At 34.5% G+C, this 12,855-nt stretch overlaps 1 protein-coding gene across 1 annotated transcript; it reads right to left on the minus strand.

Moving 5' to 3' along the window:
- Positions 1-5,601: 5,601 nt before the first annotated feature.
- On the minus strand, positions 5,602-11,462 carry Osi2 (DUF1676 domain-containing protein Osi2). The gene is made up of 7 exons (XM_066391864.1): positions 11,150-11,462; positions 10,771-10,919; positions 10,322-10,471; positions 9,889-10,030; positions 6,595-6,738; positions 6,307-6,421; positions 5,602-5,838 (listed from the first exon to the last, which is right to left on the minus strand). Exons 1-7 carry the CDS (start codon positions 11,259-11,261, stop codon positions 5,640-5,642), a joined length of 1,011 nt encoding a protein of 336 aa, XP_066247961.1. The 5' UTR covers positions 11,262-11,462; the 3' UTR covers positions 5,602-5,639.
- Between the last annotated feature and the right edge of the window lie 1,393 nt (positions 11,463-12,855).

The raw sequence follows: 12,855 nt of genomic DNA on the forward strand, positions 1-12,855 counted from the left end.
TTTTTAAGCTATTAATAAAAGAGTCAATGTTTAAAAAAAACTCACTCTGTATCTCGGAAACGAAGGATTTGCTGATTCATGTTCATATGAACTTTTTCCACATTTTCTTGAACGGAATTTTTCTTGGGATTTTGTCATTTCAACTGTAAAACACCTTGTAGATATGGTTCAGGTCTGTTGGGTCTGATTGGTATTCCCACCTTATCCTACCTTAAACTAAACGTTTTGACATTCTATTATTTAAAAAAATGTATTTTAAGGTCCCTCCAAGATTTTTGGAAATCCTCCCAAAACGGTATCGTAGTGTAGTATGCTTCAAGCGGATGAATGGCAAAGATTTTTATTTATTTAGTACACATTTTGCTGGTAATTTAATGTTCGGACAAGCTTATTTAGATACAAAAAATCCTTAAAATGAGAAATGTTAGTTCTTTCTACTCAGCATTAATATAACTTTCAAGACATTTGGAACAGTTTGTGCTATTGCTAATGTCACAAAACGGAGTCACTCGTACAGCACGAATGTGTATAAAGAAAAAGATGAAGACAAGACATGACTCATCAATCTGTCTCCTGAAAATGTAAGAAGAAGATAGCCAATGACCTTAATTTGTTCATGCCACCTATATGATATCATTAAGAGTTACAGAGAGATCAGATGTACAAATAGCCGTGGCAAAAACTTGGAATGACCAATCATAATCACCGAAAGTAAGAGGGCCAATTCTGCCAAAACAGTACAAAGACCAAATTTCTTTAAAGAATATGTAAGATAGGTGATACTCATAATTAGATACAATCAGGGAAAATCACGTCTCTTAGACAAATAAAAAATATGTTGACCACTTATGACAATGAGATACGCAATGATGAATTTACCTGAATGAGTTATGAGACGTTAATCGTTCATATCCCGAAATTTCAATTCGTGGTCATCCTTTCCGATTTATTTTTCGAGGCAAGAGAATGCGCTTAATGCGATTTTTCATTTATTTCAGAGTTCAAATGATTCCATGCCGAAATCCAAAAAAAGATCAGAAGGGAAATTTTTCATTCTTAAAGATATTGACCGGTTTGTGAATAAATGTGAACAAAGGGGCATCAAAGAAGTTGGGTTGGAGGAAAGAGGCCTGACCCCAACAAATGCCAGTCTATAAATTTCCTCGACTTTTCAAAAAATTTAATCTTGCAGACTCTAGGGAGCTACGCAAAATGGCAAATTAATATTTCAAAAAGTGAAAGAGTGTAACTAAAAGTTTGGAACTTTAACACCCTGCGCCTGAGAATCTAACTATTTCCATCACATGTTTACAGGATTTCTCCATATATCAAAATAAACTTTATTCGGAAGTTAGACACTCGTACTTTGGTTAAGAAACAGTTAGAGTTGTTTCATACATTTTTGCCGACTTACGACTGCATTGTTCTCTTAGACGTATTCTTGATTTTAACGGAACACTTTGCCCAAATTAAAGAAGTTTCAGTATTAAACAGTATGCGATTTGTTAAATGCTTTGTGGTTTCAGTTGCAGAAACAATTTACTAAAATCTACGTAACTTTCAATTTGCAAAGACCGGGTAGCATATTTACATGAATTATGACTCTACGCAAAGTATGTTTGCAATTGTGGTTTGCATCTTCTCACGGCTTGTTCTGAAGCATATGCACATGACAAACGTTGACTTAATCTATTTTCCTGTAATAACTCGTGTTTCCTGTAGTGCACTAACTACAGACCATTTTTATTTGGTTTCAATTTGAAAAATTGGTACTTAATGGCCTTAGGAAATGGGTAAGACAAATATTCGGAAGCCCATTCAGAAATAACCTTGACCTGCGTTGAAATTGACCACATATGTGACATACATTGCTAATCCACTCAAGTGTCTTTCTCCTCGATTTTCCGTCGTCTAAATTGGTCTTTAGTTATGCAAATTAATTGTGCCAGCCTCAAGTGCCATCCATTAGCGTTTACACGAATGGTTATTCCCAATGTTTGAAAGCTCAGAGATGTAAAATATTACACGGAACAAGGAAGAAGTAAACATCTCTGAAGGAAGGATTTAAATCACAAATTCCACATGAATCCGTTAGTACCAAGCCTTAGAGTCACCTCCCGAAGAGCCATTAACATATCTGCTGCTGAAATAAATACCAGCACAAATCGTTAGTTATATGCTGGTACTGAGGAAATTCTACTGCGAGTACCACCGGCGGCTCTTAGTCTAGCAGTAAGACTTTGACCTTTACCACATATCACGTGCGTTGTTTTTAGCTTAAAGAAGGTCAAGAATTCCGCTGTTTGTTTGTCCGCCTGCAGAAGGCCTTTGGTAAACTAGTTAAAGGGCCAGTGGTCAGGTTCCATTGAAAGCAAACAAGAGAAATTATGCATGTCAGATGTTGTACTACAAAGGCACCATATAAATGAAACAGAAATTGCGATTTCCTGAATAAGGAATGTTGTTTTCCTTTGACCACAATACTTTGAATATCTCGTTACGGAAAAGTGTGTTTTCTACGCGGTGAAAAGAAAAAGTTTTACCCGGAATAAGAGAAAAAGTTGACTATTAAGGCCTTATTTAGAGGGGTAAAAGTTACTTTTCCTTGAATTGTTGCATTCTAAAATAAGACCTTTTGTTCACCTCCCTTATTCTCTCTACTTACGCGGATTTAAGACACACCCAGGCGAAATTATTTTTAACCAGATTCTCTTTTAGATGCCTACGCACAGGGCAGATGGTTATTTCCTTGCCTGCTCCAAAAATTAATTCACTGTCCCAGATATTTACGAAATTTTCTATTAGGTGATTTGATTGTATGAATGATGTGAAAATCATTATCGGTTAATTCACTAGATTGAGTTCCGTTAGGCGAATATCGTATTTGCATAAGAGCCCATGGGCAATTTTGTCACAAAATTGGTATTTATTAAGTTATTTCTAAGGTTGCACTGTGTGACCTAACCTGAATATATACAATATTCAAATTGCTACATTCCTAAACCAACTTTTCAGCTATCGGAGTAAATTATCATATATGCTTATTTCATTCATAGAAATGCATGCATGATTTGGTTTCGAAGAATCGTATCAAATCCCGCGGTCTAGTGTTTAACAATGAGAATATAATTCTGGTTTATTCTCAATCGAAATCAGTTATTCTTTTTCGAGGTTAGTGCTAGATTTACTGCATAACACATGGTATAGTACCGGACGTAATGTTTTCACTCTCACAGATTTCTCCGACCATCATCTTGATTGTACTAATTAGGATGATTAACCTGCGGCTCTCAGCACGGTTTAATATTTTTTTCTTTATAATACCGATATAAAACGCATAATAAAACAATGCAAATATGGCAATCTAGATCGCATATCCAATATTCCCACCGCTTCTATTGCTGGAATGGATTCCTCTTATTGGACGTCCTTAGATGTATAGCACACAAACATAAATCCCGATATCGAGTTACAATTTAACTAATTGGATCTTGGATCTTGTTGGTATTAAATGATTGTTCCGTGGAGGTAGGCCACAAAGAGCAAATTGGATGCTGAATGATACCACGGGATTCATTGTGTGGTACGGCATTTCCGCAAAAGCTTATCGAATTTATGCAATATAGTTTGGTGCAACGGTTTGTTTTACTTGGATTTCTGCTAAAACCTTCCAAATTATGGATAAATATTACTGGGCCAAACCACAGATTCAATTTCACAAGACTGGCCTTAATAACATGTGCGAATCGCCAATGAAACTAAAACAACACCGTATATTCCAGATTGTCTGGAATATATCGTTTTTAGCCTGGGGCACTCTGAGCATATACATCAAACACGTATACGGTGTGCCCAGGGAGGGGTGTCCAGCGTGGGAATCTCGGAGCAGTAATAGATGCAAATGTAAGTAAATGGGAAATCGTGGGTAAATGAGGGATCATCCCAAAAATTTTACAGTTTGGCTGTATTACTTCGGGGTAAACACCTTCAGACAAGCATAACTCGAGAAAAAATAACTAAAAAACAAAAATAATGTCTCATGCATAGTGTGCAACCTTTCTCCAAATTTCACCAGTCTGTATCTCTCACCGTTTTGGAGATCCCCATGCTGGACCTCGTTATCTTGGACGCGCTGCAGAAGATTTCATTTTTTTAATTCTGTAAAGTAAAAACCATTCATATATAGACAACAATTAACATAAACACTTCACATTTGTCTGGGTTAATCATATTGTCTTGCACTTACAAAGCGAAGACTTTAGTATGTCTGTAGGTTTGCCATCATGTAGGTATTAGATAGACGTAAATGAAAATCAAAATTTAGTTTTAATTTATAAGAGGTGACATTTTAATTTTAACGCCATGAAATGCTTGCAACTAATTGGCGAAATATAGCGTCAGTTTGAAACATGAAAGCCTTCAAAATTGTTAAAAATTTAATTTGAATTAGTCATTGCTTTCGATAAAGTTTGAATAATTGATTGAAAAATTCCCTTCAATATTCCGAACCGAAAGAACCATAATTCAGTTTAATAATGTCTAGTTTAAAATTGATTTCATATGCTGAAATATCAAGTTTCCAAACCTGCGTCCACAATTTTACTGGATAACTCTCATTTACGAAAGAGAAATATTCAAAATCAACTAGCATTTTATATTTAAATCCGCATGCTTTTGTCCATCAAGTTCGTACATTGCAATAATTTTATACAGTGTAGTCACAGTTGATGTATTGGGAGCCTGCAAACTGTAAGAGGTGCAGGGAATGTTAAATGGGCAAACTTTTAAGAAACTTTTCTTTCCGTTTTTAATATCCGTTTTAAAAATTGCTTTAACTTTCATCGCATTTGATTTCTTTATAAAATGGTTTAAAACATTGTAAATTTAGCCATCTCTCTATATCTCACAATTTTCAAGATTTCAATACATACATCGACAATTTGGGCCACACTGTATGGGTAACTTGTCATCTTCCATACACAACTTAAATTATGAATTATTTATATATTTACAAATTTATAATCCTTCAGTACATTCATACATTAATAAATACGAGCATTAATTAGGCAAAACTTACTGCAACTACTTACGAGAACTATGAATATATGGTCTCAACTTTGGTACTAAAGTTATTGGGTAAATTTTTCGATATTTCAAAGTATTTGACTTACTCTAACTAATGATGTTCTTTCCGAGATACTAGAAAAATTCTTATAGTTGATTTAGAAAGAGCGACGTTGAGACCACCTAAAATCTTTCAAGGTTTTACATAAGAAGCATTACAAAAATACCTAGATGTCGATATGTAGTAAAATTATCACAATATAAAATTAATAATACATATTACAATATTTACATATAAATGAGAATATTCGCTTTTGTTAATGCCGATGATCATGATATTCCATAAACAATAAATTTATTCTGTTTTCAATTTTGGATACGACATTGAAGCGATTTGAAATTATTGGGGAAAATTGAATCCATCGCTTAATTAAAATTCAGCGGTTATTCATTGCTACAATATTTGTTTCAAAAACTCTTAGGAGCCTAAAGAAAGTTCCCCCTTCTCTTTACAACTCTTTAAGTCTTGGTTTGTTTCACTTATATAATCCAAACGCCCACTAAAGGCATTCAGTTTATGAATCAGGCAGTATTGACCTCTTAGAGGTTATCTCAGGTTCTGCTTGGATGTCCTTGCCATTAGTCCGGTACTGTCCATTCCACCCATTGTAAGCCAAATTTTGGGCAGCGTTTTCATCCCTGAAGCTAAACCCGTTTTCGTGCCCATGGTATTCTTCTTGGTAGGTTTGCGGTTGCACAAAACTTGGTTGTTCTCTAAAACATTCACCATTTTAAATCACGATTGAAGACATCGTATGTCAAAACTTTGTCTATATATACGAGATGATTTCAAAGTTTGGGAAAATTCTTCCACCAATAATTAACGTTTCAAAAACAGGCATTTTTGCATTAGCACTAGTGCAAAATAGCGATATTAATGGAAATACGGCTTGAATTTTATTTTACAATTTAAAACTTATTAATGTCTGCGAATGCACTTAAGATATTTTTAGGCTTAGGCATATTTGTAGGTGTTCTTGCTCCAGAGGAGACATAATTTTCATTAAAAAAAGCGTTTTCAGATCGGTTCAAAAAAAGTTCAAGGACGAGTGCGCCACTGCTTTTTCAGAAAAAGAATAACATTTTTTAATTCTATGTTCTGTTACTCTGTACTTTCTGGTATTATTTTCTGGTAGCATTTCCCCAACTTTTAATCGCCCAGTATATCTAGATAAGATTTACCTAAAATGTTGCGGATATGCAACTCCCGCAGAAGAGTAATGCGGCCCGGCAAAATGGCTGGGCCCGAAGCTAGTTTGAAAGTTGGGTTTGCAGAATTTAAAGTAGGCGATAAGACCTGAAACGATATCCTCCATTTTAACAGAGACTTATCGAATAACCTTAAATGTTGTTCTCTAAAGTTTCCGACGAAACAACACTTTAAAACATTTTACGTAGCAGTCTGCACTTGCAACTGAGAAAGTTTCGTTATCGTGTACTACGCATAACATATTTCAAAAGGTGACTTACCAGGCACTAAAAGCGCAAGGAAGCTGAGAAGCTTCTTGAATGATGCCAATCCGAGGATAAGAGGTAAGAAAAGCAAAAGCTTCAACTTGAAGAGTTTTAGGATAAGCAGCATGGGAATGAAGAGCTTTTTCAGCTGCTTTCTCTCTGAAAATTATAAGAAATCGTTCTTTAAAATTCCTCAAAACGAATTCTAAATGTGTTTTCTGAAGAGTATATATTTTGATATTCTCTTCGGTTCCTTATCAAATAAAAGTCAGGGGGAATAACATTACAAATATTCTGTGAAAATACGTTTCCATGTAAAAAAATTGTTTTAACCATTTAAGGAATATTTCCAAAGAGAAAAAATCACAAAGCCGACTTTACTATGTATTAGATGCATTTTGCTTTCTATCCTTCATAAACGTTCTGCGCATATATCTTTCTAAAGTGGGAGTATTCACAATGGCCCTAATGACCAAAGTCTTGACATTTTTAACAAGAAATACTACATTATACACATATTTTGGCTTATTGACCTCTAATATTTCATTTCGGATCATTTTCATATTTAAATTCCAATGTTTATGCCATCAGTGACTGATTTCTCCCAACAATCCAACAACTTCACATCCAACGGCGTATACGTATAAGTAGTACAATTAAATTTATTGGTGACTTTGTTTTAGTGCCAAAGTCAATGTTCAATCTGAATTCAATGTCGGATATATAGGGTGTCCCATAACATGTGGGCAATCTTTCGGATTCATAAAGAATGCATCAAAATAATGCGACAACTTCCTATAAAAGTTTGTTCTACAAACCCTTCCTACGGATATATAAGCTCCTAAAGGACGCCTCTGAATATTAGTTTTTCTTGAATAAGTTTTAAAGTACTTAGTGTAATTAAATAATTTTTTAGTATGATGAATGTTAGATGACGTTTCTTAAAATTTAGACACATTTCACTTCTTTCGTTTGGCAGGGACAGACCGCTTTAAAACAAAAATCATAATTTTTCTACACCTTGTATAAATAAATCCATCAAAATAACTTTTTTAGATAGCTTCTACCTTAGACTAAAAAAAGTATTCTTGCTCGTTATCGCAAAAATGAACCGTTTTCGCGAAAAAACAATTTTTACTTAACATGATTTGTGTACCAGCGTCAGTTAATAATTTACAATGCCTGAAATTTTCAATGATTTTTAACAGACAACAGGGAAAACTTATTGGAAATAATTGTTGTCCATTGTGAGGACATAAGAAACAATTTTGGAGTATTGTGTAATGTTCGACAATCTTCAATTCTTAGAGCCGAAATATATACGATTAGAAGGGGCCCATATATTTTGAACCAATATACAAAATTATTTAAAAGAAATCACATTTGGAAAAAATTGTTTTTCTCGAAAACGGTTCATTTTTGAGATAACGAACAAGAATACTTTCTTTTTACTTTAAAGTAGAAGCAATCTAAAAAAGTTATTTTGGTGCCTTTATTGATACAGGGTGTAGAAAAACTATGATTTTTGTGTTAAAACTGTTCGTTCCTGACAAACTAAATAAGTCAAATGTGTTTAAATAGTATAATTTTAAGGAACCTCATCTAGCCCCCATTGAACTAAAAAATTAATTATTTTATTCGTTAAAAATTATTATTTATTAAAAATTTATTTGTACGAAGTACCTTAAAAAGTTATACAAGAAAAATTGATTTCCAGAGGCGTCTTTTAAGACGTCTCTTAAGACTATCTCTGCGGGAAGAGTCTGTAGAAAAAACTTTTATAGGAACTTGTCATATTATTTTGATTCATTCTTTATAAATCCGAGAGATTACCTACATATTCTGGGACACTCTGTATAAATCCCTCTTTAAGCCGAACTTAATAGTACGGACTGCGGAGCGTTCTAACTTACCCATTTCCCTCCTCCACAAATCCTAAATTAATAATCTTAAATGGCATCCCCTGTTTGCCTTGACGCCTTAATTTAAAGCTTTTAAAAATTATTTTCAATGCTCTCTCATAAAGCTTCATTTAATAAGATAAGGTATCAAAAGCGCGACGTGGCCATTTCAGATTACGTGGTTGGGGTAGCTAGGGGAGAGGAGGTTGGTTGGAATGTGTTAGCAAATATATATAATTTGAGCCCCCCTTCTATATTACAGAAGTCATCTCGAGGAGCTTTTGAGGAATTTTCCTTGTTTCGTAGATATAGCCATTGCGAATTTTAAAATTGTCACGCTCTATAATCTTCTAAATATTAAATGAAGACTTCCAGAGTTGTGTAGAGAATCCAAGATAAGGGTAGCATGGAGACTTTATTAACGGCACAAGACGTGAGATTGGTTAAATTAAAAAAAAAAAAGGATTTTGTTGATATACATTTCTTCTAAATACGTAACTGAAAAACTTCTCATGCGAAAAATATGAATATCAGACATTGTAAGGACGCTTTTTTATGAAACAGTAAATTCTCTTGTCAGATTTTCTATATCACTCAAATTACTGAAGGTACAAGTGGGCGCCGTATTGAATTTCTACAATTTTTTACAATTTTGATTTTATGCTTTTAACAATGAGTTTTGTGGTTTCAACGTTCAATGATTCTAATTGGTTAACTAAAGAAAGTGTCTCGAAAGTGAGCTACCAAAGCGATATTAAAGAAATCAAAACTTTAAAAAGTATTTGTAAAGCACTTTATACACAAATTTGAACTTTCAAAACACATTCTATATTCAAAAACGAAGCATACGTTAGCTGGAAACCGCTCTTTTCGGGAGAAATCCAGGAAAATCGACAATTCCATATATTTTTCGAAAACTGAGAGAATTGAAAAGAGATCCTTATCGTATTAGCATGACATTTATCTAAAGAGACCACTCTGGAGAAAATTGCAAAACCGGACAAAAGCGCCTGGAATATTGAACATGTCCACAAAATATGAATAATGTGAAAACTTTTTGAGCGACTGAGAGTCCTGGAAAAATATTCTTAGTGCAGTCGGAAATGGTATGACATCTCCTGATTTAAAGAAAATTTTCAAACTGGAAGGTATTATTTTCCGACATTAAATCAGGCGACAATGCAACGAATATCGGACTAATCCACACATTTCGGATTATGACAAATATTATAACAGTTAAGACAATAATTGATTTAAAAACGGAATTTGATACTACCTAGCACTTCAGCTCTATAATAATTTCTTATGGGAAACTTAAATTATAAGGAAACCTCTTTTTTTGAAATTGCTCTAGGCTCTAGATGGTCTAGAAAGTCAACTCTAACGCATCTAGTACAAATTTACTTACTAAATATTGAATCCTTCTTGTCCTCAATAACGTCAATTTCATCAGAGATTTCGTCAATAAACCTAGGAGCATATTTCCCTCTTTCGGTAACATCTTCATCGAAGTCGACTTCAATCGCGGTTGCTTTCAAAAATTTCTCGATCTACAAAGGAACAAGTATTACCACTTTGTCTAAAGGCGAAACAACGAATAACCAAAAAATTAAATATTTGAAAGATGACCTTCGCCAAGAGTTCGCCACAAGTGTAAAAAAATCTTCTCAGATGCTGTAAACTTGAATTAAAACAAGTTTTTAACATCAAAAAAGTTAAAGAAAAGATGTTCCACCCAGTAATCCCATCACCAAATTTGCCTCGTATACGACCCGTCCGTGGGATTTGTATACGGGATACGGGCAAAACTTTAAGCCCTCTAAACTTAGTTTTAATCTTACCTTTCTCATTCCAAATTTAACCAATGCATCCCATTCAGAATCCTCGGCACGAGGCGAAGAGGAATATTCATAAATTTCTTGTCCGCGAGATCGTAAATGTTGTTCGGGTAACCTAAGAACTCGTGCTCTTTCTGTCAAGATGTACTCTGGCTGAAATAGAAATCTATAAATTATTCAGAAAACTTAAAGTCGGATTTTCTATGGAAGCGCGTCCTTGATAATCCTCTTTTGCCTGCGGGGATATCCCATGAAAATTATTCCGATTCGAATAAATTCGACAAGCGGATGAAAATAAATGAGCGCAGGGAAGAATTTGTATTGAACAAAGCTAATATGGATCGGCAACAATACACTGAAAATCATGTTTTTTTTTCTCTGTTTGGAAATGTGGATCCCTAGAGATATTCTTTCACGGGTGTTTTTTTAAAACAAAATTTTAACGTAGATACCTGATTGAAGAAATCGTCAAGTGATCCCAACGCCCGGCTCTGGAAACATGACGCTAAATCTCCATTTAAACATTGGGAGTTGGTTTTTGCCAGATATGGGTCTTGGTCCGGACCGGTTCCTAGTCCTATCCAGTCTAAGAGGTTTCGTCCTAGTCAAAACAAAAATAGAGATGTTATAATAAGCAATTTTCTTTGAATTCTTAGGAGTTTTGTAATAACGCCTCAACAAAATGAACCTCGAAATATTTCATAAAATTGCCACAAAACAGACCCACTTTGGCACAACATCACTGAAAAGGTCAGACTAAACTATCACGGACAGATCCTTCTTGAACTTCACTAATAGTCGCAATTCGTCAGTCCGTTGGCCTTTACCTACCTTGTCTGCCATCTTGCACCTCCTGAGGAGCAAAGTTCTGCGGAACTTGACCCTGCAGAGCCACCAAAGTGACCGACGACAGCAGGAAGAACCATTTGGACCACGAAAACATCGTTTAAACCACTCGCCAACTCTAAGAGAGGAGACTTCAAGAACGGTTTTGATTGGGTCGACTAACGGTACTGTCGCAGGTTCTACGTGAAGATATTCGCGCCAACACCAACCTGATTTTTACTGATGGAAAAAAAGATCAATTGTGAATTTTGGGAAGTTTTACGGACAACGGCCGAAGTGTAATAAAGGCACGCAGATAGTTACTAAGTGTTATATATGGGATGTGTGGGGGCCTAGGTGCAATAAAATTATGTCTTGGGATGCCCAAATTATGTAACCGTTGCAGAAACGCCGGGTTTTGCCCAGGAGAAAGTGGATTATGTTGCCGAATAATTACTTATAGTGTCCTGCAAGGTTTTTTTATGAGTAATGCCTGAAGCACTTTTTTAAAGCTGCTTAGAGAAAAAACGTAATTTAGCTTAGAGAGAAATTTGTTTATTTTTTATTCGTGGAAACTTCACGACTTTTAATTTGGAAATTTGAAGGCTAATTTGTATGATGAAGTTTAAATATCTGTTACTACATTCGCAGTGGGGAATGAAGAAATTCATAGCGATTCAAATTATAGCCGTTTCTTTCCTATAAAATTTTTAATTTATGGATTTCGGGGCCATAAATTAGCCTAGGTCAGTACGAATTTAAATTTGATCTATGGTCAATTATTACTTTTATTATTGTTTAATACATTTGGGCTCCTGGTGAAAAGATGGAGAGGATCCAAAATGGTGGTTTTGTAAATTTTTTTATTTATCAGAATGGTTTTCATATATAAAAAATACATTTAATTGCTAGAAAACGAACGCATGTCAATAAAGTTGCAAAATAAAGACAGGTTTTTCCTTTCGTAGGCACAGAATCGAGCTTTGAGATATAAAATCTACTTCAAATATTACCTATTATAGACTGAAGAAGATGGCATTAGACTAGACTATCTGCAGTATAACTAGGTGCCTAGTAAAAAGATCGTGTCTACAGTTACATCCGACATCCCATTTCGTTATATAATTGTGAATCGAAATGCTATTGTACATGGCTAAGATGATTCATAAATTTTTGATACCGTAGAGAGCTGCTAGATTTGGGAGAACGAGGGGCAAAATTGGTTTCAATATAAGGAAATTGGGCAAATTTTTAATTCGATTTCATATACAATTATTTTAATAAATTATTTTTGTATTTCAATAATTGCATAAAAAGTGCGAATAGAGACTAACACACCTGAAATGTGAGCAAAAGCATCAACTCATAGGATATTCGTATAATTCTGAAAAGCTGGAATTAAAATTTTGCGTTATCGGTTATTACGATATATTAAATGATATATGACGAGTTGTACAGAATTCTAAAAAATCATAAATTGTTAGTTTGCATGCGCTGGTTTGTACCCTCCATGTTACAATTCTCCCTGCTCGAATTTATAGGCCTATATTTCACGATTATTTCAAGAAGGCTTCTCACAACATATCGGAACTCAAAGCTATAGTGGTGATCCTCCCTTAAGTAACATAAAAGAGCCCTTTTTATGGGGCTATAGAAATTTGAAAGTTTCCATTAAAGTTTACCGGTTACCAACGAACCGTTTTCTTTTCCTG

The sequence above is a fragment of the Euwallacea similis genome, chromosome 7 (genome assembly GCF_039881205.1).
Source record: "Euwallacea similis isolate ESF13 chromosome 7, ESF131.1, whole genome shotgun sequence".
Classification (NCBI taxonomy): Eukaryota; Metazoa; Arthropoda; class Insecta; order Coleoptera; family Curculionidae; genus Euwallacea; species Euwallacea similis.

Excerpts from the sequence above, each read along its gene's own strand:
- Osi2 (XM_066391864.1), bottom strand. The coding sequence starts at position 11,261 with ATGTTTTCGTGGTCCAAATGGTTCTTCCTGCTGTCGTCGGTCACTTTG. Across the intron at positions 10,472-10,770 it reads TTGACGATTTCTTCAATCAG|CCAGAGTACATCTTGACAGA; the intron begins GTATCTACGTTA and ends TTTCTATTTCAG. Across the intron at positions 6,739-9,888 it reads CAAGAAGGATTCAATATTTA|AGAGAAAGCAGCTGAAAAAG; the intron begins GTAAGTAAATTT and ends TATAATTTTCAG.